General features: G+C 37.8%; 1 protein-coding gene across 1 annotated transcript in view; it reads left to right on the top strand.

The window, feature by feature from the left end:
- Positions 1-24935, top strand: part of LOC136176387 (A disintegrin and metallopeptidase domain 3-like) — a 143244-nt gene that overhangs the window by 64867 nt on the left and 53442 nt on the right. The window contains exons 12-16 of the mRNA XM_065946538.1: positions 5364-5550; positions 9419-9517; positions 12560-12755; positions 13237-13327; positions 13613-13793. Coding sequence (XP_065802610.1) covers positions 5364-5550; positions 9419-9517; positions 12560-12755; positions 13237-13327; positions 13613-13793 — 754 coding nt within the window. The remainder of the gene's footprint in view (positions 1-5363; positions 5551-9418; positions 9518-12559; positions 12756-13236; positions 13328-13612; positions 13794-24935) is intronic.

Raw genomic sequence — 24935 nt, 5'->3', positions numbered from 1 at the left:
AATTATTATTATATTCTGATTTGTTCCTCAAAGAAGACATACAGATTGCTAATAAACACATGAAAAGATGCTCAACATCACTCATTATTAGAGAACTGCAAATCACAACTATAGTGAGATATCACCTCACACCAGTCAGAAGGAGTGTCATCAAAAATCTACAAATGATAACCACTAGAGAGGGTGTAGAGAAAAGGGAAGCCTCTTACTCGGTGGGAATGGAAATCCATACAGCTGCTAAAAAAGACAGTATGGAGATTCCTTAAAAAGCTAGGAATTAAACTACCATATGACCCAACAGTCCCACTACTGGGCATATACCTTGAGAGAGCCATAATTGAAATAGGCCCATGTACCCCAATGTTCATTGAAGCACTATTTCTGATTGCTGGTACATGGAATCAAGCTAGATGCCAATTGACAGATGAATGGATAAAGAAGCTGTGGTACATAAATACAAATGAATACTACTCAACCAAAAAACAGAATGCATATGAGTCAGTGCTACTGAGGTGGATGAACGTAGAGCCATTAAAACAAAGTGAAGTAAGTCAGAAAGAGAAAACAAAGTATCATTAACATATATATTATATATATATATATATGGAATCTAGAAAGATGCTACTGATGAGCATATTTGCAGAGCAGCAATGGAGACCCAGACACAGAGAACAGAGTTATCGTCTCAGGGAAGGGGGCAGGAGAGGGTGGGACAAATGGAGAGAGTAGCAGTGAAGCTTATTCACTACCACATGTCAAAGAGATAGCCAGTGGGAATTTTCTGTGTGACCCAGGGAGCTCAGACCAGGGCTCTGTGGCAACCTAGAAGGGAGAAATGGGGTGGGAGGTGGGAAGGAGGTTCAAGAGGGAGGGGCACATATATATGTGGCTGGTTCATGTTAATATATGGCAGAAACCAACATAATATTGTAAAGCAATTATCTTTCAACTAAAAATAAGCAAGTTTTTAAAAATTCAGCAGCACATTAAAGTGATCATATATCATGATAAGGGCTTCCCTTGTGGTGCTAGTGGTAAAGAATCCATCTATCAATGCAGGAGACTTACGAGATGAGGGTTTGATTCAGGGTCAGGAAGATTCCCCTGGAGAAAGGCATGGCAACCCACCCTAGTATTCTTGCCTGAAGAATCCCATGGACGGAAAAGCCTGGTGGGCTTCAGTCCTTGAGGTCACAGAGAATCAGCCAAGATCGAAGTGACTTGGCATGCACGCACACATAACATGAAGAGAGGGATTTATTTCAAGGATGCAAGAGTGAGTCAACATCTGTAACTCAATGTGTTATACCCCATTTACAAAAAATGATAAAAAATATATTCATCTCAATAAATTATAAAAAGTTTGAAAAAATTCAAATCCATTTACGATAAATACTCTTATCAAAGTAGACATGGTGGAATGTGCTTCAACTTAACATGGTTATATATGACAAACCACAGCTAACATCCTACTCCACAGTGCAGGGGCTTCCCTGGCCGTCCAGTGGTTAAGACTCTGAGCTTCTACTAAAGAAATCGTGGGTTCAGTCCCGGTCAGGAAACTAGGATCCTGCTTGCTGCATGAGGTGGCCAAAATAAAAATATGCGAAACAATAAAACACTGTAAAGATGGATGATTTCCTTCTAACATCTGGAAACAATACAAGGTTGCACAGTCTTGCCGCTTTTATTCAAAATGGTATTGAAAGTCCTAGACAGAGCAGTTAGGTGATAGAGATAAAAATTATCTAAATCAGAAAGGAAAAGTAACACTGTCACTATATGCAGATGACATGATTTTGCACATAGAAAACCCTAAAGGACTCTACCAAAAACTGTCAGAAGTAATAAGCATATTCAGGGAAGTTACAGTATGCAAAATTAATATATAAAATACTTTGTATTGCTATATACTAAAAACAAATTATCAGGAGTAGAGATTAAGAAAGCAATCCCATTTACAATAGCATCAAAAAGAATGAATTACTTGAAACAAATTTAAAGGCCAAGAAAGTGAAAGATGTGTACTGAGAAATATAAGACATTGATGAAAGGAATTAAATAATATGCTAGGAAACAAAAAACATACTTCATGCTCATGTATTGGAAGAATTAACATTGTTAAAATATCCATATTAGAACTGGAAAAGGTCAATACTTATCCCAATTTCCAAAAAGGGTAGTACAAAAGAATGTCCCAACCATAGGATAATTGCACTCATCTCCCATGCTAGTAAAGTCATGCTTGAAGTCTAGCATGCTAGGCTTCAGTATTATGCAAACTAAGAACTTTCAGATATCCAAGCTGGGTTTAGAAAAGGCAGAGGAACCAGAGATCAAATTGCTAACATCCGCTGGATCAGAGAGAAAACAAGGGAATTCCAGAAAAACATCAACCTCCGTTTCATCAATTGGGCTAAAGCTTTTGACTGTGTGAATCATAATAAACTGTGGAAAGCTCTTAAAGAGACAGGAATACTAGACCATCTTACCTGTCTCCTGAGAAACCTTATGCGGGTCCAGAGGCAACAGGTAGAACCTTGTATGGAACAACTGATTGGTTCAAGATGGGAAAAGAAGAGTATGACAAGACTGTCTGCTGTCATCCTGTTTGTTTAACCTATACGCTTAGCACATCATGAGAAATGCCAGGCTGAATGAGTCACAAGCTGGAATCAAGATAGACGGGGGAAACATCAACAACCTCAGATATGTGGATGGTACCACTCTAATGGCAGAAAGTGAAGAGGAACTAAGGTTCCTCTAAGCTTCCCTCATGATGAGGGTGAAGGAGGACAGTGAAAGGGCCAGCTTAAAATGTAATATTAAAAAATAAACTAAGATCATGGCATCAGGCTCCATGACTTCATGGCACATACAAGGGGAAAAAGTGGAAGCAGTGACAGATATCCTCTTCTTGGGCCCTAAGATCTTTGTGGATGGTGACTGGAGCCATGAAATCAGAAGACAATTGCTTCTTGGTAGGAAAAAAAAAAAAAAAAGCGAAGTTGCTCAGTAGTGTCCAACTCTTCGTGAACCCATGGACTGTGGCTTACCAGGCTCCTCTGTTCATGGAATTTTCCAGGCAAGGGTACTGGGGTGGGTTACCATTTCCTTCTCCAGAGGATCTTCCCAACCCAGGGATCGAGCCCAGGTCTCCCACATTGCAGGCAGCCACTTTACCGTCTGAGCCACCAGGGAAAATGTGTCAAACCTAGACTGTGTGTTGAAAGCAGAGGCATTACTCTGCCGACAAAGGTCCGTATAGACAGGGCTATGGCCTTCCCAGTGGTCATCTACACTTGTGTGAGCTGGACCATAAAGAAGGCAGAGCAGCAAAGCATTGATGCCTTCAAACTGTGATGCTGGAGAAGATTCCTGAGAGTTCGTTGGACAGCAAAGAGATCAAACCAGTCAATCTTAGGGGAGATCAACACTGAATACTCATTGTAAGGACTGAAACTGAAGCTGAAGCTCCAGTATCTTGGGCATCTGATGCGAACATCCAGCTCATTGAAAAAGTCCCTGATGCTGGGAAAGATTGAGGGCAGAAGAATAAGAGGGCATCAGAAGATGAGATGGCTGGATGGCATCACCAATACAGTGGACATGAACTTGGGCAAACTTCGGGAGATTGTGAGGAACAGGGAGGCCTGACGTTCTGTAGTTTGCAAAGAGTTGGACACACCTGGGTGACTAAACAGCAACAATCTATATTATCCAAATCTGTCTGCACCTTCAATATAATCCCTATTCAAATTGCAATTGCAATTTTCCCAGATATAATATAAACAATCCTAAAATTTGAATGGACCCTGAATAGCCCTAGTAATCTTGAGAAAGAACAAAGTTGGAGACATCATGTGTCTGATTCCAGGACTAAGATAGACAAGATACAAAGAGCCATGGGCATTTGTGTCAGAATATAAGAAGATGTTCAAAGAATTTGGATATGTGCCTCATGGACACAAAGCAGTTTGAAGGAGTCTTCCAACAGGCAAATCCAGGGCAATCTAAAATCAGATGTAATGTTAATTAAGGATTAAAACCCCTTTTAGTGTACTAGGAAAATTTGAGTCCATATCCATATAAATACATGAAAATATTATTTTGAAGTGGATAAATATATTGAATGGATATAGTAAAATAAGGTTATGAAAGATACATATAATAGTGAATATATTGAAAATATAACTAAAAAGGATATATACACATAAAACTTCTCCTCAAATAATTTTTAAGAGATAAGGAGAGAAAGAGATGTTAGAGTATAGACTTTAATCACCTAATCAAAATGACTTTTTTCAAAAAGATAAAAGTAGGAATCATGTGCTGTTAGGAGGCAATGGAGCAGACACACTCAGCAACACTTCTGTGATGCGTTTAACAAGATACATAACCTCAGTCTAAGTATTGGAAAACATTTCATAAACGTAAACTGAAGCACATTTTGCCAAATAATCAGCCTGAGACTATAAAACTTTTGAATGTCAGAAATGCCACAAAAAAATGTAGTCTAATAAACTAAGGAGATAGGAGTACTAAATGCAGTCATTTCCGAAGTGGATCTTTTTGTGTAGATGCCAGTCCTGTGATGAAGGGGAAATTTGAACCTGATAAAAGAATTAGATGTTAGCAACATATCTTTGTTTCCTGTTATTGAAGGTCTGTTTTAAGAGAATTTAATTCCCTATAAGAGTTACACATTAAATTTTTTTTATTATTCAACTAGTTTAGGAAAAAAATTTGTTTCTCATGTCATTTCTCTAAGTATGAGTTTGTTATTAAATTAAACAAAAACCCATTAAACAGTGCACTAGAAATATAGAAATATCAAACTAGAGAGAATCTAGGGTTTATGTGTTCTCTACACTTAATGTTGAGCTGTTTTGATTTTGTTACCAAAGTAAAAATAATTCTAACTTTTAATTAATGCAATCAACCATCGTGTTTATTCTTTCGGTTTTTGATATTATCCTTAGTATATGTATCATTTTCTTAATAATAATTAGTTCTTCTTACTATAATGATTATAATCTTTACAGTGTTGTCAATAATAAGGAAAGTAATAAACAGTAAGTTGTACTTAAATAAAGCCTTTTTGTCAACAAGCACTGTTTTGTTTAACATATTCTCAATCATGCAACCTCCTTAACATCCTCTATTTATTAGATGTCTGTAATATTGAATTAGATTAGAAATGAACTTATTCTTTTATTACTAATTGGATTAAAAATAAAGCACTCTCCATTTCTTGGCTGTTCTATAAGTGAAAAAGTAAATAATTCACAGCATGTTATTGAAGAGTGTTACTTTGATACTGATTGTATTCGTTTTAACTAAGAAATACAATTCAATTTTAGACCTTCCCACGGCATAAAGTTTTTTAGCAGTTGCAGCATAGATGAATTTAAACATACAACTTCACAGCCTAAATTTGAATGTCTTCAGAACCAAACAGTTCCAAAACTGGTTCCACAAGGAAGAGCCTCAATTTGCGGCAATGGGGTTTTGGAACCACCTGAGCAATGTGACTGCGGGGCCAAGGAGGTTAGTGAAAAAGACTGATGTTTGTTTCTGTGTTTGTCACGTAATCTGACAAATGTACAGGTGACATAAAGGGGGAAAACTTAAACAAAATTATACCATATAGTGAGCATCTAAAATGGGAAGATTGGGGCATGTGATAACTGGCTCATCCAGAATTTGAAGTTGAAGAATTTAAGAATAGGGTAAGTGCAGCATGGGTTGAATGAAGATTTTCCTTACTGCATAAATATTACCCATCTTTCTGTATCATAAACATCAGTTCCAACAGTAGTGTAATCATCACCTAAATCATCCATGAATTCCTTTAAAGTGACTGATTTAGATCACTGAGTTGTTAAATGTATGCTGTTGTTCACATCTTCATCTTCTAGTTTCAGTCCTTGCATTGAGGGAAATTCGTTTTCTTTAGCTTGGTTTCACAAAATTGAGTTAAAGACCAGAGACATCACTTTGCCCACAAAGAACTGTATAGTCAAAGCCTTGGGTTTTCCAGTAGTCATGTATGGATGTGAGAATTGGACCATAAAGAAGGCTGAGTACCAAAGAATTTATACCCTTGAATTATAAAGTTGGAGAAGACTCTTGAGAGTCCTTTGAACTGCAAGGAGATCAAACCAGTCAATTCTAAAGAAAATCAACTCTGAATAGTCATTGGAAAGACTGACACTAAAGCTGAAGTTCCAATACTTTGGCCACCTGATGCAAAAACTGAGTCACTGAAAAATACCCTGATGCTGGGAAAGATTCAAGGCAGGAGAGGAGGGGGACAACAGAGGATGAGATGGTTGGATGGCATCACTGACTCAGTGGATATGAGTTTGAGCAAGCTCTGAGAGATAGTGAAGGAGAGGTAAGCCTGGCATACTGCAGTCCATGGGGTCGCGAAGAGTCAGACACGAGTGAGTAACTGAACTGAACTGATAGGTTCATGGATTATAATAAATGCACCACCACATCTGTTAAATTCCAGTGTTGTGTGATTCTTTTTGGTCAACTCTCATCTCTTATTTTGGAGTCTCTTTTTATGAATATTCTTGAGCATATAAACCACCAGTTATCAGTCAGTTCAGTCACGAAGTTGTATCCAACTCTTTGAGACCCCACGGACTGCGGCACTCCAGGCTTCCCTGTCCATCATCAACTCCCGGATCTATCGAGTCAGTGATGCCATCCAACCATCTCATCCTCTGTTGTCCCCTTTTCCTCCCGCCTTCAATCTTTCCCACCATCAGGGTCTTTTCCAATGATTCATTTCTTCCCATCAGGTGGCCAAAGTAGTGGAGTTTCAGGTTCAGCATCAGTCCTTCCAGTGAGTATTCAAGACTGATATCCTTTAGGATGAACTGGTTGGATCTCCTGGCAGTCCAAGGGACTCTCAAGAGTCTTCTCCAACACCACAGTTCAAAAGGATTGATTCTTCGGTGCTCAGGTTTCTTTATAGTACAACTCTCACATCCATACAGGGCTACTGGAAAAACCTTAGCTTTGACTGGACAGGACTTTATCAGTAAAGCAATGTCTCTGCTTTTTAATATGCTATATATTGGTCATAGCTTTATTTCCAAGGAGCAAGAGTGTTTTCATTTCATGGCTGCAGTCACCATCTGCAATGATTTTGGAGCCTAAACCAGTAAAGTCTTTCACTGTTTCCATTGTTTCCCCATCTATTTGCCATGAAGTGAGGAGATCAGATGCCATGATCTTAGTTTTCTGAATGTTGAGTTTTAAGCCTACTTTTTCACTCTCCTCTTTCACTTTCATCAAGAGGCCCTTTAGTTCCTCTTCACTTTCTGCCATAAGGGTGGTGTCATCTGCATATCTGAGGTTATTGATATTTCTCAGATATTCCTCAGTTTGTGCCTCATCCAGTCCAGCATTTTGCATGATGTTCTCTGCAAATAAGTTAAATAAGCAGGATGACAGTATACAGCCTAATGTACTCCTTTCCCAATTTTGAACCAGTCTGCTGTTCTGTGGTTGGTTCTTGACCTGCATACAGATTTCTCAGGAGGCAGGTCAGGTAGTCTAGTATTCCCATCTCTTTCAGAATTTTCCACAGTTTTTTGTGATCCACACAGTCAAAGGCTTTAGCATAGTCAATGAAGCAGAAGTAGATGTTTTTCTGGAGTTCTCTTGCTTTTTCTATGATCCAGTGGATGTTGGCAAATCTTTAGGTCTTTAGTCTGGATTTCCATTATATATTGAGTGCTGTCAAAATATACTCTCTACTGTAGGTGCTCTTTGATTCTAGATTTTTGATATTAGGCTACCATGTCACTGATTTTTTTTCATTTTCCCCAATATTAATATTTAGTGAGGGTTTAATATTCTATCTTCACTAAATTCACTTGTTGTTTTTCATTAACATATTTATATTGTGAAACATAACACATTCTTCTTAACAATGAAACATGAAATATATAAAAATGATTATTATCTGATTCTTATAGGTATTACAAGTGTTAAATAGGAATAGAATTTGGGATATACTTTAGTAACATGACATTAGTGTAACTGCATTATGTTTCATTTTATAAAGGACATTATATAAGTATTGAGGTATAATAAAATATCAGTAATAGATTACTATTTTATAAGAAAATAATACATTATTTAATTTTGGCAGAACAGATATATTCCCTTTATAGTTAGATTTACAACATACTACTCAAAATACTTACAGTAAAATAAAAATACATATATGTAGATATATATTTATATATATAACAGAAACATTTCACACCTTCACATATTTACTGGGGTTAATGTGGAAGAAAATTTTATACAGAAGTTCTTAGAACAAATCACAAAAAAAAGTGGCAATTTTCAGATTTCACAATATCACAGTAACAAAAATATTTTTCAAACCTGCCAAAATAGAAATAAGCTGTCATGACAAATTGCAAAACAATATTAAATATATTAGTGCCTAGGGGTTAATAGTATTAACATAAAAGTGCTTAGAAATAAAGGAAATAAATAGAATACCTCAAGAAAAAGTATGCATAAAAATATAAAATAAATTAAATTGAGCAGATATGTGAAATTGAAACAGATATAAACAGTTATTTGTACCTATTCACTTTATTCATTTTAAAATATTATCAGTCATATCATATCACTCTTACACTTACTAGATAACTCTGTAAAAAGAAGGAAATTTTTTAATTCTTTGAATGAATAACTTTTAGAATCAATCTTTAATGTACACGAACTAAAAAGTGAAAAATGTTTCTTTGAAATGAAACAACCACAATATGTTGTTGTTTTTTAGAAAACTCTATTTTGTCACATCCAAATATTTTTATATAGTCACAGAATATCTTGAGGCAAATTGATAAGATAGATAAGTAGTTTTCTAGTGGCTCAGACAGTAAAGAACCTGCCTGCAATATGGGAGACCCAGGTTCGATCCTGGGTTAGGAAGATCCCTTGGAGAAGGGAACGGCTACCCACTCTAGGATTCTGGCCTGGAGAATTCCATGAACAGAGGAACCTGGTAAGGCTACAGCCGATGGGGTCACAAAGAGTTGGACACGACTGAGCAAGTAATGCACACATACACAGACACACACAAATGAAAAAAACTCAAAATTTACTGTCCATATATTTATGAACACAAAAAGATTGAGATAAATTGCATTGCATTTTAACAGTCAAATTCTTGAGCATAGAATCATGAATGATTCCGTTACCACTTTATTTCTATATCAAAATATATTGTTTAGGTGAAGTGATGTTAAAAATAGATACAGATATAAAAATTATACTGTGATTGTAATTAGAAACATGTCAAGATATTATGACAATAAGTAAAATGATTTAGTTCAAAATTCCTTTTATTTAACTTGATTACCTTTGCTTTCAGAGCTGCGAGCATCTTAAATGCTGTGATCCTTTAACCTGTGCACTGCTTGGAAACGCAGACTGTGGTTCTGGACCATGTTGTGGAAAAAAATCTTGTAGGGTAAGTTTTCAGAATATTGCCTTGTTTTCTCCCATGAAATTCTTGCTTTTGTGGGCTTTTTAGCTTTTTTTCACATAATTTTTACTCATCATTCAAATATATTACCACATGTTCTTGATTCATACACAGTTGATTTCAGAATTGAGAGGTCTCTAGATCTTTTCCAATCAAATTTTTAGCCCTGCCTCTCACCTTATTGTTTGGATCTCTCCTCGGAACCCATCCTATTATGCCATTTAATAATAATTTCATGTAATTTGGGTGTTGTGAGTTACTCTTGGTCATAATTGAATGTAGCTCCTCACAATCCATGACAAAATTATGAATAAGTCACCCAACACACACTTGAGATACAACATTTGAATAAACAGACAATTATAATAGCAACCCCTCGCTTTGGAAGTAGCAGAAAAAAGGAATCCATAGGGAATAGTCAGCAATATGCAGCATATCTGATACTGAAGTTTAGCTTTGTCAATCCCTCACTGAATCCTCGACTTTCCTTGGGAAGTTTTCCCTTCAATTTTCCTTCATAGCCACATCTGATAGGAGACCAGGTAAGTTCTCTGTTCTAGGGATTGCTTCATTTTAGCAACTCATCTTTCTTTGTGTCACTTTCAGGAGGCTATGACATGCATAAATGCTGACTGATTAGAGGTTTTGTTGTCAGGTTTGTTTTTCCACTGTCAATGGAAATCTCTCCCCACATCATTTTACCCGGTTCTCTGCATGTTCTTTTCCACTCAGTGGGCTAGTTCTTAAAGCCAATGTTCATTTGTTTCAAAACACATTAATGTAGAGGCCAGCCTAGGGTTTCCACTTCTTAGCAAGAAACTGTGTTGTTCTTTCCTTCCCCAGAACTCTCATCTTTGTCTTTGTCTCCAAATCAGTGAGACTGAGCAGTTGAAATTTCTAAATAGTCCATTTCCATCTGGGCTCCCCAGGTGGTGCTGCTGGTAAAGAGCCTGCCTGCCAGGAGAATCCCATGGACAGAGGAGCCTGGCCCCTGCAATCCACAGGGCTACAAAGGGCTGGAGATGACTGAAGTGACTTAGTACACACCCACTATTGCCCTCTACCTGCATCTCAAAGGATAATTCTTTGCAACAGAGAATATTCCTGGATTTGGTCCAGTGAAAATTCATAGTATAAGTTGCTAGGGAGAGATTCAGGGTAACAGCAGTGAATTCTGTAAAGAAGTTCCAACTAAAACCTGTAACTCCAGCTATCATCTTTTGTTTTTAGCATTCAGGACAGCATTTATTGATCTGTAGAAGGTAGCCCTGGACAGCCTTTTCATTTTTCACACTTGAGGGAACCTGTGACTCAATTCTAGTTCTGGGAATGTACCCACTGCCACCATCTGCCCAGGACCTTTCCTCCTCACTCTTGATGCATGCGTCAATGTCCTATGTTAGTTCCCATTAACTTTCTCACACATTATAGCATAAAATCTAGCTTTTGTTGTCTTTTCAAGGGTCACAGGTGCCTCTCTTACTAGTGACCATAAGCTTAAAAGGCTTTTTATTGTTTTACCTGTCTACTTTCCATTCTAGCTTCCACTGACGTGGTCTGAAATCTAATGATTTGATCCAGTGTTTTTTTCTTATAATTTTTCAGTTTAGATGAACACAAGTCCTAGTGCAAAGATATGGAAGACCAATACTTTAACCTGCTGTTATCTGACACATAATGGAGACTAACGTGTTTTACTCAGTACCCGACTTTCCTCTCTGAAGTTTTAAGGAGTTGTGTCTGGTACTGCACACCAGCAATTGTCCTGGGTCAGCTGTGTCTTGATGATGAGCAGACAAGCAAAGAATAAGAAACAAGCACTCAGGAAGCTGACATACGACATGAGGTCAGCGTCATGCTCAAGGGAATCTTTGTTTAAAATAGGAACAACAGGATTCTTGTGCTATACATCATTTGGATATCCTTGCTTTTCCTTGGCAGTTCTCAGACAAGCTTTTCCTGTATGCAGTACTGATAGCTCAGTGCAATTCCTGGCTTTTCTAGTCCATATTGTATGGTATTTCAGAAGAGCAGAAGGATCCCCTCTTTCCCAACAGCTATGCCCACCCCTGGAAGTGGCAGAAGCCCTGACCCACCATTACATTCTAAGTTAAATTTCCCACCACTGTGTCTAGGGAAAGTGTTGCAATTGTCATCCTGAGTCAGAAGCAGTTTCACAGTAGAAGTGGAATTAGTCCAGAAAAGAAAATTACTTGAAGGCCAAAAGGACAGGGGTGTCCACTAAGAAACATTTTAGAAACCTGGAAAGACCAGCATCTGAGTTAGTTAAAATATTTCAGGAGTGCAATGGATTAGACCCCAACAATCGAAAGTTGAAAAACAGATATGTGTAGTGTCATCTCAGATATTTTCTGTTTATCTTGAAGTGAATATTCAGGATAGCCACAGCACTGTAACTATGAGTACTTTTGCTAGAGCCATTTTTAAATTGAAGTGCAAATCGCACAGTGAAAATGTAGCCATTTTCAAGTGCATTTAGTGCGTTGAGTAGCACTTAGGGCATTGGCAGTGTTGTGCAGCCACTGCCTTGACCTGGTTCCACAGCCGCTTCCTCACCCAAACAGGAGACCCCGACCCGTGACGCACCTGCTCTCCTCTCTCCCTTCCCCTCAGCTCCTGGCAACCAGCACTGCATTCGGTCTCTATGGATTTCCCTACTCTGGACATTTCATAGGACTAGAACCATACAGTGGGAACCTTTGTGTCTGGTTTCTTCCCTAAATGCAGTGTTTCCGAGTTGCAGTCACCTTGTAGCGTGCATCAGTACTCCAATCCTTTACGCGGCTGAACACATTCCATCGTCCATACCACCGTTTGTTTGCACATTAGTAGGCATTTGGGTTCTTTCCAAACTCTTTCACCAAACTTTTAAGCAAATTTATAGCTTAAACACTTACAAACGTAATGGTAATGATGATGATAGCTACAAATTCAATGCTGTTATTTAATATTTCTACATTTGTTTTACTACTTCAAAGCACATATATGTTTTTCCTTTTCTCACAGATACTTGATAGAGGAATTCCATGTAGGAAAAGCGTTGATCCATGTGATTTTCCAGAATTTTGCAATGGGGTGTCTGAATTTTGTGTACCTGATATAAGAGCTGCCGACTTACAAACATGCAATAATAAATCTTCCTATTGCTTTGGAGGAGTATGCCAAGATAGAACGAAGCAGTGCCAGGATTTGTTTGGAAAATGTAATAATTTATCTTTTCTTCTGAGCTTTATTTTTAAACTATATTTTTCTAAAGTCAGTAGAACACCAAAATAAAAAGGACTGTTAGTTAAATCCAAATTTGAACATAAAATTAAAATCAATGTAACTTTGAACTATGTCAAGAGGTAAAACAGACCCAATAAGAACAGGAGAAAATGAATAGGATTTTAGTCAAATTTGATGTGGTTGGAAGAAAGTGAGTAGAATTTAGAACTGAAGATAAAGAGAGTGCAGAAGACTAGGATTTCTTAATTGTTTCTGTTCTATCATACTAGCTCTCCTATTCTTAAGTGGGTAGTTTTCAGTAACTGATTCTTGTTCTTGTATAGCCACAGATAATACTGAAATTTGTAATAGATGGCATTGACTCGGCATTGTTGTTTAGATATTTCAATATTTAACACAGTTTTAGTTTTTAGTTTTTTATAGATGAGTAATTGGAAATTTGCTTATGTTTTTAGTTGCTAAAGAATCTAGCTATCAGTGTACAGAGGAAGTGAATTTTCTTAATGATGTATTTGGAAACTGTCAAGGACGTCCTTGCTATTTTCAGTATGTATTTAGAAATTTATAAATTTTTCAAATGCCTGTGTGAGTGTCTGTTTGTGTATACTGCCAAGACTCACTTAATGCAAATGAAAGATTAACCTGGTTAATATAGATGAATTTATATGTTGCTCTTTATTAGTTGGTATATGTTCTGAATAGCTTTGGTGTTATAATCTCAGTAACATTTTGAATTATCCTCATATTTTGTGCTGTTTTTTTTATCTAATCTCTTGTGTCTCTAAGAGACCTACGGGTATTAAAAGCTTCTCTTTTTTTAATATATTGTAGCCAGCTCCTTTGTGGAAAGTTAGTTTGCCACTGGACACATTCACTTATAGTACCAAGGGATGACATTGATATTCAGTATACCTACCTTGAAGGCCATATATGTATGTCAGCAAGTTTCAGAATTCATGTACAGTCAGACCCTACTGTTGCACAAAATGGAACCATGTGTGATCAGGAGAAGGTAAATAAAAATTTTACTTGATTCTATATATAGTGTATGGATGTCTGAGTGTGTGTGTGTTGAGAGAGAGGGAGAGAGAGAAAGAGCTTAAGATTTTTTAATTTGTAATTAATGGTATAAATTTTGGTTACTATATCATCATAAAATGAAAAGGTCACTTTCTATTGGCTAAAGGAACATTTGCTTCACTGTCTATCTTTTTATTGTGAATTTTGGTATAGTTAGTTGAATTTGTTTTGTCACATTTGAGCATCTAAACTTGTCCAGTAGGCAAGGATCTGGTCTGCGACAGTTTGTGTAATCAAAGAACAAAAAGTACCAAATAATACTTTAAAAATGGGTCAGAACAAACCGAATAATGAGAAAAACAAGGAAAACAAAAAAAAAAAGCCAACATTTAACTTTGCCGTATTTGACTAGAATTAAATTGCAGTGAAACAAAAACATTTTCTCATTAGCCTACTCCCCTAGTTCTTTCTTCAAAATCATAACTTACTTGTTTAACGCTGGACCCTTCTACAAGATGCACTAATAAAACAGAGTTTGAGTTTTATGTATTTTTCTTTTTCTTAAATACTTTGATAAACATAAAGAATTTTTAAAAACAGTGCCATTAAAAGCTAGTATATGAAAGTAAAAAGGGAAACAATTATTTCACATTTTAATTAAAAAATTACAATAAGATACAATATTTTTTAAAAATGAAGAATAGAGGAAATTGGAAGTGAATAGTACCTTCTCTCAGAATGGCAAAAGGTAGTCTCACATAAATATAATGGCTTCCCTGATAGCTCAGCTTGTAAAGAATCTGCCTACAATGCAGGAGACCCCAGTTCGATTCCTGGGTTGAGAAGATCCCCTAAAAAAGGGATAGGCTACCCATTCCAGGATTCTTGCCTGAAGAATTCCATGGACAGAGGAGTCTGGCAGGCTACAGTCCATGAGGTTGCAAAGAGTTGGACAAGACTGAGCAACTTTCACTTTCAATCACAAAGGAACATACTGATGCTGACTGCATTACGAAGTAATATGTTATCCCTCTAAGCATCATTTAAAACAAAATGCAATAATGTTTACCATAAATATGGCAGAGTAATATGTAAAATTATTAACTAATTTAATTATTCATTAATTAGAAAAAAGTAATAAAATTGTTTAATAGTATAATGTGGTTTAACACACACAAGAAAATTAATTTGGCCTTTTCCATTGGTTTCTGGCCCAGAGCTCCTAAACCTTAGAATTTCCTGACTGATAGGAATATTTGGTGTTATTCATAATGAGATTCATCTAAAGAAACCTGAGTTTATGCTATTGAGGTAATAGGGTGGTGCCTCTTGATGCTTCAGAGTATGCTGACTACCAGAAAGACCAATTGATTAATGGGTTAGAGCTTTAAGCTCCACTCACAGCATCAATAAACGGAGTGATATGGCTGGAGATTGGACTCTGTAAAACTTTTTCAATGATTAGACTCAAGATAGTTTGTAAGTTGGTGAACACAGTGTGCTGTAATGAGGATGTGCCTGGAGAGAACATGGAGACGATGACTTTCCTCTTGCCCGACAACACAGCTTGACCTCTGCATCTCTTCCATTTGGCTGTACCTGAATTATATTCATTCCCATTAATTAGTAAACATAAGTGAAGTCTTTCTCTGAGTTCTGTGAGCCAAATTAGGAAATTATCAAACCGGAGAGGGAGCCATGGGAACTTCCAATTCATAACCAGTTGGTCAGAAGGATAAAGACATGCACCTGGTGTCTGAAATGAGAAGAGTCTTGTGGGACTGAGCCCTTTAACTTGTAGAATTTGATTCTAACTGCAGATAGAGTGTGTCAGAATGAGTTGAACTGAATTCTTGGACACTTGGTTGGTATCAGAGTCATAGGTATCAGGTATCTTAGTGGGTATACCCCCACTATGTGTGTGTGTGTGTGTGTGTGTGTGTGTGTGTGTGTATGCACATCTATGTGTACCCCAATATATATGTACATGTGCACACCCACACATACTCCAGTATAAATGTACATGTACACACACATCCATACCCCCAGTATATATGTATCTGTGTGCACACACACATACCCCAGTATATATATATATACATGTGTACACACACATACCCCAGTATACATGTACATGTACACACACACACACACATACTGTAGTGTTTATCAGTACAAGAAAATCATGAAATTGAACATATGACTAAGAAACATGAAAATGTTCTAATTTAACCTGTGATTAAATAAATTAAAAGTAAGTGAATATTCAGCTATTGTTTGTGTTATGATTTTGACATCAAAAATAACATTTGATAGAGAGGAGATGAAGATGTCATCATAGGAAGATATTAAACTCACCTCTCCCCAGGAGCACATCAAAAGTACATCTACATGTGAAGCAATTCTCCCTGAAAACAAACTGGATACTTGTCAGGTACGCAGGGAAGACAAACAATCAGTATGGCACCTGTGCCTCTAGGAGGGAGCATAGAGGAAGGGTGAGGGGTGCGTATGTGTGTGTGTGGTTCACAGATCCTCCCTGGGGAGGGAGTGGTTTAAACTGATTACTGGATACCCCAGGCCTGGGATCTGACACAAGGATTTGATCCCTTATCAAGTTTGAAAATCAGTGGGGCTTACAAGTGTAAGTGCAAGTTGCTCAGTTGTGTCTGACTCTGCGACCCCATGGACTATACAATCCATGGAATTCTCCAGGCCAGAACACTGGAGTGGGTAGCGTTTCCCTTCTCCAGGGAATCTTCCCAACCCAGGGATCAAACCCAGGTCTCCCGCATTGCAGGCCGATTCTTTACAAGCTGAGCCACACGGGAACCCAAGAATATGGGAGTGGGTAGCCTATCCCTTCTCTACCAATCTTCCCGACCCAGAAATTGAACCACAATCTCCTGCATTGCAGGTGGATTCTTTATCAAGTGAGCTATCCACAGGAGGGCTGTAGTAAACCAAGACTCTGCTTGGAAGGAACCTGTATGCATTGGCTTTACTCCTGGGAACAAGGCAGAGGAGGCAGACTGAACCGACCTAGAGCTCTGGCTCTTTTCCTGAGGCTACGCAAGGTGCACCCAGGCCATGCTGAATATCTGCCCCGGCCTCGCTAGCTGCAGCACTGTTTTGCAGGAGGGCGAAATCTGTCATTGCTGAGGAGAGTGTGCACTTGGGAAGGATGGAGCTGAATGGGGCGAGGGCAGCTATTTCTGCTGCTTATAGAGGGAGTGGATCAGGAAGTCTCTGGAATTCAGACTGACATTCCAGAGTCATACCAGGACACATGCCCCAAGCACATCAGGCATCCACTCCAGCACCCTCTTGCTTCAGGGATCATACCCTCTGGGACAGAGGTGCCATCCCCCGGATGGAGCAGGGAGGTACATACTTCAAAGGAACTGAACCAACCCCACCTTGTACCATAAGGCTGTCCTTACCCATTCACCATCAGCAGCTTGGGACCTGATGCCATCTCCCCAGTCCGGTGGTGATAGCCACGGATCGTAGGAGAAGTCTCAGCTCGCACCTGGCACTGGCCCTATCCCTTTGTCCTCAATCCTGTGTCTCACCAAAGTGACAGCAGGCACACCCTGGGACAGGATGTGACCCATGGTCATGTCAGATCTAGCTCTCCCACAAAAACCCCTGGCTACACACAGACTGTATGGGGATGCCGGGACACAAAGACATCCCCTCAAGACTAGGATAGGTAACTCTTTACTTAATATCATAGACACAAAGTCAAAAGACGAAAGAATTATTTCAAATGAAAGAAAAAAAAACCGAGAAAACAAAAAAAGATAATTTACCAGATAAAAAGTTTAAAGCATAATCAATAAGAATGTTATCTGAACTTGGGAAAAGAAGAAACGAACACAGAATTTTAGTGAAAAACTAGAAATATAAAAATTAACTAGTCGGAGGTGAAGAATATAATAACTACAAGAGACTCACAGATATAGAGAACAAGTCAGTGGGATTACCAGTGGGAAGAGGTAAGCAGGGAGAGATTGAGACATAAAACTACTATATAAAAAATAAATCAGCTATAAGAATATATTGCATATCACAGAGGACACAGCCAATATTGTATGCTAACTTTGTTGTTTTAATTTTTAATTTATATTGGAGGACAGTTGATTAACAAAGTTGTATTAGTTTCATATGTACAGCAAAGTGATTCAGTTTTATATGAGTATATATATCTATATATAAATCCACTTTTTTCAGATTCTTTTCCCATTTAGGTTATTATGCAGTATTGAGCAGAGTTCCCTGTGCTATATAGTTAGTCCTTGTTGGTTATCTGTTTTCAATATAGCAGTGTGTACACATCAATCCCAAACCCCCAATCTATCCTTCCCCCTCAACCCTTCAACCCTAGTGTCCATAAATTCATTCTCTATCAGTCAGTTTCTATTTTGTAAATAACTTCATGTCAATTATGTTTTTTAAGATTACACATATAAGTGATACCCTATGATATATGCCTTTCTCTGTCTGACTGACTTCACTTAGTTTGATAATCTCCAGGTCCATTTATGTTGCTGCAAATGACATTAATTCATTCTCTTTAGTGGCTAATATCCCATTGTATATATATACCACTTAATCTTTTTCCATTCATCTGCTGAGGGACATTTAATCTGCTTCTGTGTCTTGGGTATTTTGAATAGTGCTGCAATGAACATTGGGGTGCATGTACGCTTTTGAATCAAGTTTTTTCTCTTATATACCCAGGAGTGGGACTGCTAGATCATATGATATTTCCATGTTTAAGGAACTGTTCTCCGTAGTGGCTGCACCAATTTACATCCCCACAAACCTCATAGGAGAGTTTCCTTCTCTGCATACCCTCTATAGCATTTACTGTTTGTAGATTTTTTTGATGATGGCCATCCTGACCATATGACATGACACCACATCGCAATTTCAATTCACATTTCTCTGATAATTTGATGGGCTTCCCTGGTGTCTCAGGTGGTAAAAAATCTGCCGGCAGTGCAGGAGACCTGGGTTTGATCTCTGGGTTGGGAAGATCTCCTGAAGAAGGGGATGGCTGCCCACTTTAGCATTCTTTGCCTGGAGAATTCCATGGACAAAGGAGCCTTGTTGTTGTTTTCAGTCATTAAGTCCTGTTCAACTCTTTGTGACCCCAAGGACTGCAGCATACCAGGCTTCCCTATCCTTCACGATCTCCCGGAGTCTGCTCAAACTCATGTCCTTTGAGTCATTGATACCATCCAACCATCTCATCCTGTTGTCCCTTTCTCCTCCTGCCTTCAATCCTTCTCAGCATCTGGGTCTTTTCCAATGAGTTGGCTCTGCCCATCAGATGGCCAAAGTATTGGAGATTCAGCTTTAGCATCAGTCCTTCCAATGAATGTTCAGGGTTGATTTCACTTAGGATTGACTGGTTTGATCTCCCTGCAGTCCAGGGGACTCTCAAGAGTTTTCTCAAGCACCGCAGTTTGAAAGCACCAATTCTTCAGTGCTCAGTCTTCCTTATGGTCCAATGCCCATCCATACACGACTACTGGGAAAACCATAGCTTTGACTATACAGAGCTTTGTCAGAAAAGTGATGTCTCTGCTTTTTAATATGCTGTCTATGTTCGTCATGGATTTTCTTCCAAGCAGCAAGAGTCTTTTAATTTCATGGCTGCAGTCTCCACCGTGATTTGGAAGCCCGAGAAGATAAAATCTGTCACTGTTTCCACTGTTTCCCATCTATTTGCCATAAAGTGATGCGATTGGATACCACGACCTTAGTTCTCTGACAGTGCAAGGGGTTGCAAAGAGTCAGACACAGCTAAGTGACTAGCACTTTCACTTTTCAGTAACTAACTATGCTGAGCATCTCTTCATAGGTCTCTTACCCATCTGTATGTCTTCTTTAGAGCAATGCCTCTCTTTAGGTCTTTTGCCCATTTTTTGACTGGGTTGTGTGTTTTTATGATGTTGAACTGCATGAGATGTTTGAAAATTTTAAAGGCTAATCTTTGTCAGTTGCATCATTTCCAAATATCTTCTCCCATCCTTAGAGGTGTCTTTTTGTTTTTGTATATGATTCCCTTTGCTGTGCAACAGCTTTTGAATTTAATTAGGTACCATTCATTTTTGTCTTTATTTCCATTACTCTGAGAGATGGGTCAAAAAAGATATTGCTGCAATTTATGTTAGAGAATGTTTGGTCTTTTGTCCCTCTGAGAGTTTTATAGTATTCAGTCTTACATTTAAGTCTTTAATTTATTTTGAGCTTATTTTTGTGTGTGGTACTAGAGTTTTCTAATTACAGTTGTTTTTTTTACATATAGCTGTCCAGTTTCCCAGCACACTTATTGAAGAGACTGTCTTTCCTCCGTTGTGTGGTCTTGCCTGCTTTGTCATACATTAGGTGACCATAGGTGTATGGGTTTATCATCAGCTTTGTGTCCTAGTCCACTGATCTATATGTGTGTTTTTGTGCCCGTACCTTCCTGTTTTGGTGACTGTAGCTTTGTAGTATAGCTTTAAGTCAGGGAGCCTGATTCTTCAGCTTCATTTTTCTTTAGATTTCTTTGGTTATTCGGGGTCTTTTGTGTCTCTATACAAATTTTATTATTTTTGTTCAAGCTCTGTGAAAAATGCCATTGGTAATTTGATATGAATTTCATTAATTCTGTAAATTCCCTTGGACACTGTAGTCCTTTTGACAGTATTGATTCTGCCTCTTCAAAGAATGTGGTGTGTTTCTCTGTCTGTGTTGTCTTCCAAATAAGTTACAAGAATATTTTACACAGCTCAGAGAATATAGTCAATATTTTATATTAATTTTAAATGGAGTATAATATATAAAAATATTGAATCAATATGTAGTATATCAGAAACTAATATAATATTGTAAACTAGGTATACTTCAAATAAAAAAAATTGATTCTGAGAAGCATAACTTATAATCTTCCTAAAATAAGTATAAATTAACAGATACTTTATGGAAAATGATTTTGAAATGTTTAGCAGTCAAATTTATCATCACACTTTTTATCTATTTCTGATGTAATTAAGTTTAATTTTCAAGTATTAGGAAATAGATGTTGATATAGAGCAATTATGATGTGAGTTATAATAGAGAAAATAAACAAGACACACTAGATGCCAAGTGTCGGTTTATCAGATAAGTTACAGCATAGGGAAGTGAAAGTGAATGCCACTCAGTCATGTCCGACTCTTTGAACCCCGTGGACTCTAGCCTGCCAGCCTTCTCTGTCCATGGGGGTTCTCCAGGCCAGAATACTGGAGTGGGCAGCCATTACCTTCTCCAAGGGATCTTTCCAAGCCAGAAATTGAACCCAGGTCTCCCACATTGCTAGTGGATTCTTTACCGTCTGAGCCACCAGGAAAGTCCATACCCAATACAAATAATTTTTAATGACATGGAGATATGTAATATTAGGGTGATAGAGAAATCGGGGTAAAACCTGCAAGACATCATTTCTAACTTTTAAAAAATTTTAATTGAATATAGTTGAATTACAAGGTTGTGTTAGTGTCTTTTGTACAACAAAGGGATTCAGTTATATATATTCTTTTCCATTGTGTGCATTACAAGATATTGAATATAGTTTCCTGTGCTGTACTGTAGGACCTTCTCATTTGTCTATTTTGTATATAGTGTTTTTTATCTGCTAACTCCAAACTCCTAGTTTATCCATCTCCCATCCCCTTCAACTCTACTTTTTTGACTACACATGAAAATTATGTGGGTTGTGATCATTATTAAAGCATAAATGGTGTCTTTGACTAGGAAGGCAATATTGTTAAAATGTTACTGTTCTCAAAATCAATTAATGAATATGATGCAGAAGAATCCAGAAGAATCATGATTCCACCAGGTTTCTTTGCTGAGGTGGGGGGCAGGGAGTGAGTTGCTGGTGGAAATTTAAAAACTTATTTACTGTTATATTAAAATGCAAAGAGCTAAATGTATAAAATAGCCAATGCAATTTGAAATAAAATGTAAATTGGGAATTCATTTTACTAAATAACAAGACTTAAGATAAAGTTAAAATAATTAAAATAAAAGCCAATAGGTACAAGGATAAATTAACCTATAGACTTAGGTATAAAATATTATTTCAAAGGAATTATAGGTCAAAATGCTTTAATAAAAATTCAAAGAAAACTTAGGGATAGTATCTATGAGTATCTAGGTATCTCAGAGTTATTAAATGGTACAAAGTCAGTTACAGATAAGGGAAAATATTGATAAATATATTATATCACGGTTAAAACTACTGTAGAGAGATTTGAAGTTCCAGGAGAGTCTTGACGTACTTTCCCCTATTCTTCTCATTAACGATAGCTAAGAGTCCTGGATATTAAATGTAAAATAAACATAAGAAGATTCCAAAAGCTGAAAGATTGTTTCAGCAGATGAGCTAGGCACCTCAGAACCTGAGGAACAACATAACAATGTGATCTCTTTGCTTTTAGCCTTATAAATCCCAAACTGAGTGCCAGAGAGGCCAGAAACTCAGAAATGCCCAATGAAACAGACAGAAATAAGCCATAAAGGAAAGGCTGACTTTAGCCAAGTGAACAGCTTAGCGAGATGGCACACTCTTAAACAATGGATTCTCTACTGCAGCAAAGGACATAGATAAAAGCGTAGCTACACTTCTACTCTCGCCAGGGTGGTAGAACAGAGGGTTTGTGGAGAGCCTGTTCTCCCCAGCCACTTGCAGTAATAAGGAGCCCCTCTCATTCCAGATATCAGTGGAATCCGTACATCCAATGCTGAGTGAGTGATAGTCACTCAGTCTTGTCCGACTCTTTGTGACCCCTTGGACTGTAGCTCACCAGACTCCTTTGTCCTTGGCATTGTCCAGGCAAGAATACTGGAGTGTGTTGCCATTCCCTTCTCCAACTTTCAGCATTACCTGGCAAAAATGAGGCAGTGTTCCTTTCCCCTACTTAAGAGTTGCAATAGGGAAGAACTGCTGAACCAGAAGGTTTAACCAGGTTTAGCCACAAGGTTTAACCAGAGTCTCATAACACAGTAATCAAAATATCTAGGTTTCAATCAAAAGTCACACTCTTCATTCCATGAACCAGGAAAATCTCAATTTGAAAGGGAAAAAAAGAAAATCAATAAGCATTAACAACAAAATTATATTGATGTTAGAAACAGTCAGGGGACCCCAACCCTCAGGCCACACAGCAGTAAGTGCCAAGAAAGCAAGCAAAGCTTTGCTTGCCACTCCCCATCACTCCCCATCACTCACATTATCTGTCCCTGGTGACAAAAATATTGGGGATCCCTGCTTTAAGCAATACGAAGCAGGCTGTAACAGTTTTTATCTGATCATCAAAGAAACATGCAGTTTTGTTTTATCCTGATGGAAGATTATGAGATTTATGCTGATTAATTACAGACACTTTTTGTTGAGTGCTGCTTTCAGCTGGTCTAACTTGGAGCAGTACTTCTCGGAATCTGGTTTTCCAGAAGGAGCTCATAATAGAGGATTCCCTTCCAATCCCACTTTATATACAACATCACCTTCTTTGGGTAAAGACTGGCCTTTACTATGGCTGGTGGTTGTTCATTTGCCTTGCACCACAATCCATATAAGTGCACTCATTTCACATATTAGCAAGGTAATGCTTAAAATCCTTCAAGCTAGGCTTCAGCAGTATGTGAACTGAAAAATTCCAGGTGAACAAGCCGAGTTTAGAAAAGGCAGAGGAACCAGATATCAAACTGCCAACATCTGTTAGATCGGAGAGAGAGCAAAGGAGTTCTAGGAAAACATCTAATTCTGCTTTGTTAACTATATACACTAAAGACTTGGAGTGTGTGGATCACCATAAACTGTGGAAAATTCTTCAAGAGATGGGAGTACCAGTCCACCTTACCTGTCTCCTGAGAAACCAATATGGTGGTCAAGAAGCAACAGGTAGAATTGGACCTGGAGCAACAGACTGGTTCAAAATTGAGAAAGGAATATGGCAAGGTTGCATATGGTCACCCTGCTTGTTTAACTTATATGTAGAAGTACATCGTGCAAAATGCCAGGATGTATGAATCATAAACTGGATTCAAGGTTGCCAGGAGAAATATCAACCACCTCAGATATGCAGATGATGCCACTTAAATGGCAGAAAGTGAGGAGGAACTAACAAGCCTCTGGATGAAGATGAAGAGGATAGTGAAAAGGCTGACTTAAAACTCAACATTCAGAAAAGGAATCCCGATAGGAAAGGAAGTAGTGAAACTTTTGCTGCTGGCAGATGATATGATCCTTTACATAGAAAACCCTAAAGACTCTACCAGAAAATTACTAGAGCAAATCAATGAATATAGTAAAGTTGCAGGATATAAAATTAACACACAGAAATACCTTGCATTCCTATATACTAAAAATGAAAAAAACAGAAAGAGAAATTAAGGAAACAACACCATTCACCATTGCAACAAAAAGAATAAAATACTTAGGAGTATATCTACCTAAAGAAACAAAAAACCTATACATAGAAAACTAGAAAACACTGGTGAAAAAAATCAAAGAGGACACAAACAGATGGAGAAACATACCATGTTCATGGATTGGAAAATCAATATTGTCAAAATGGCTATTCTACCCAAAGCAATCTATAGATTCAAAGCAATCCCTATCAAGCTACCAATGGTATTTTTCACAGAACTAGAACAAACAATTTCACAATTTGTGTGGAAATACAAAAAACCTCGAATAGCCAAAGTAATCTTGAGAAAGAAGAATGGAACTGGAGGAATCAACCTGCCCGACTTCAGACTCTACTACAAAGCCACAGTCATCAAGACAGTATGGTACTGGCACAAAGACAGAAATGTAGATCAATGGAACAGAATAGAAAGCCCAGAGATAAATCCATGAACCTATGGACACCTTATCTTTGACAAAGGAGGCAAGGATATACAATGGAAAAAAGACAACCTCTTTAACAAGTGGTGCTGGGAAAACTGGTCAACCACTTGTAAAAGAATGAAACTAGAACACTTTTCTAACACCATACACAAAAATAAACTCAAAATGGATTAAAGACCTAAATGTAAGACCAGAAACTATAAAACTCCTAGAGGAGAACATAGGCAAAACACTCTCCGA

This window comes from Muntiacus reevesi, chromosome 10 (genome assembly GCF_963930625.1).
Source record: "Muntiacus reevesi chromosome 10, mMunRee1.1, whole genome shotgun sequence".
NCBI classification, from domain to species: domain Eukaryota; kingdom Metazoa; phylum Chordata; class Mammalia; order Artiodactyla; family Cervidae; genus Muntiacus; species Muntiacus reevesi.
The sequence above is the reverse complement of the archived record's forward strand: the minus strand, read 5'-3'. Positions and strand labels throughout refer to the sequence as shown.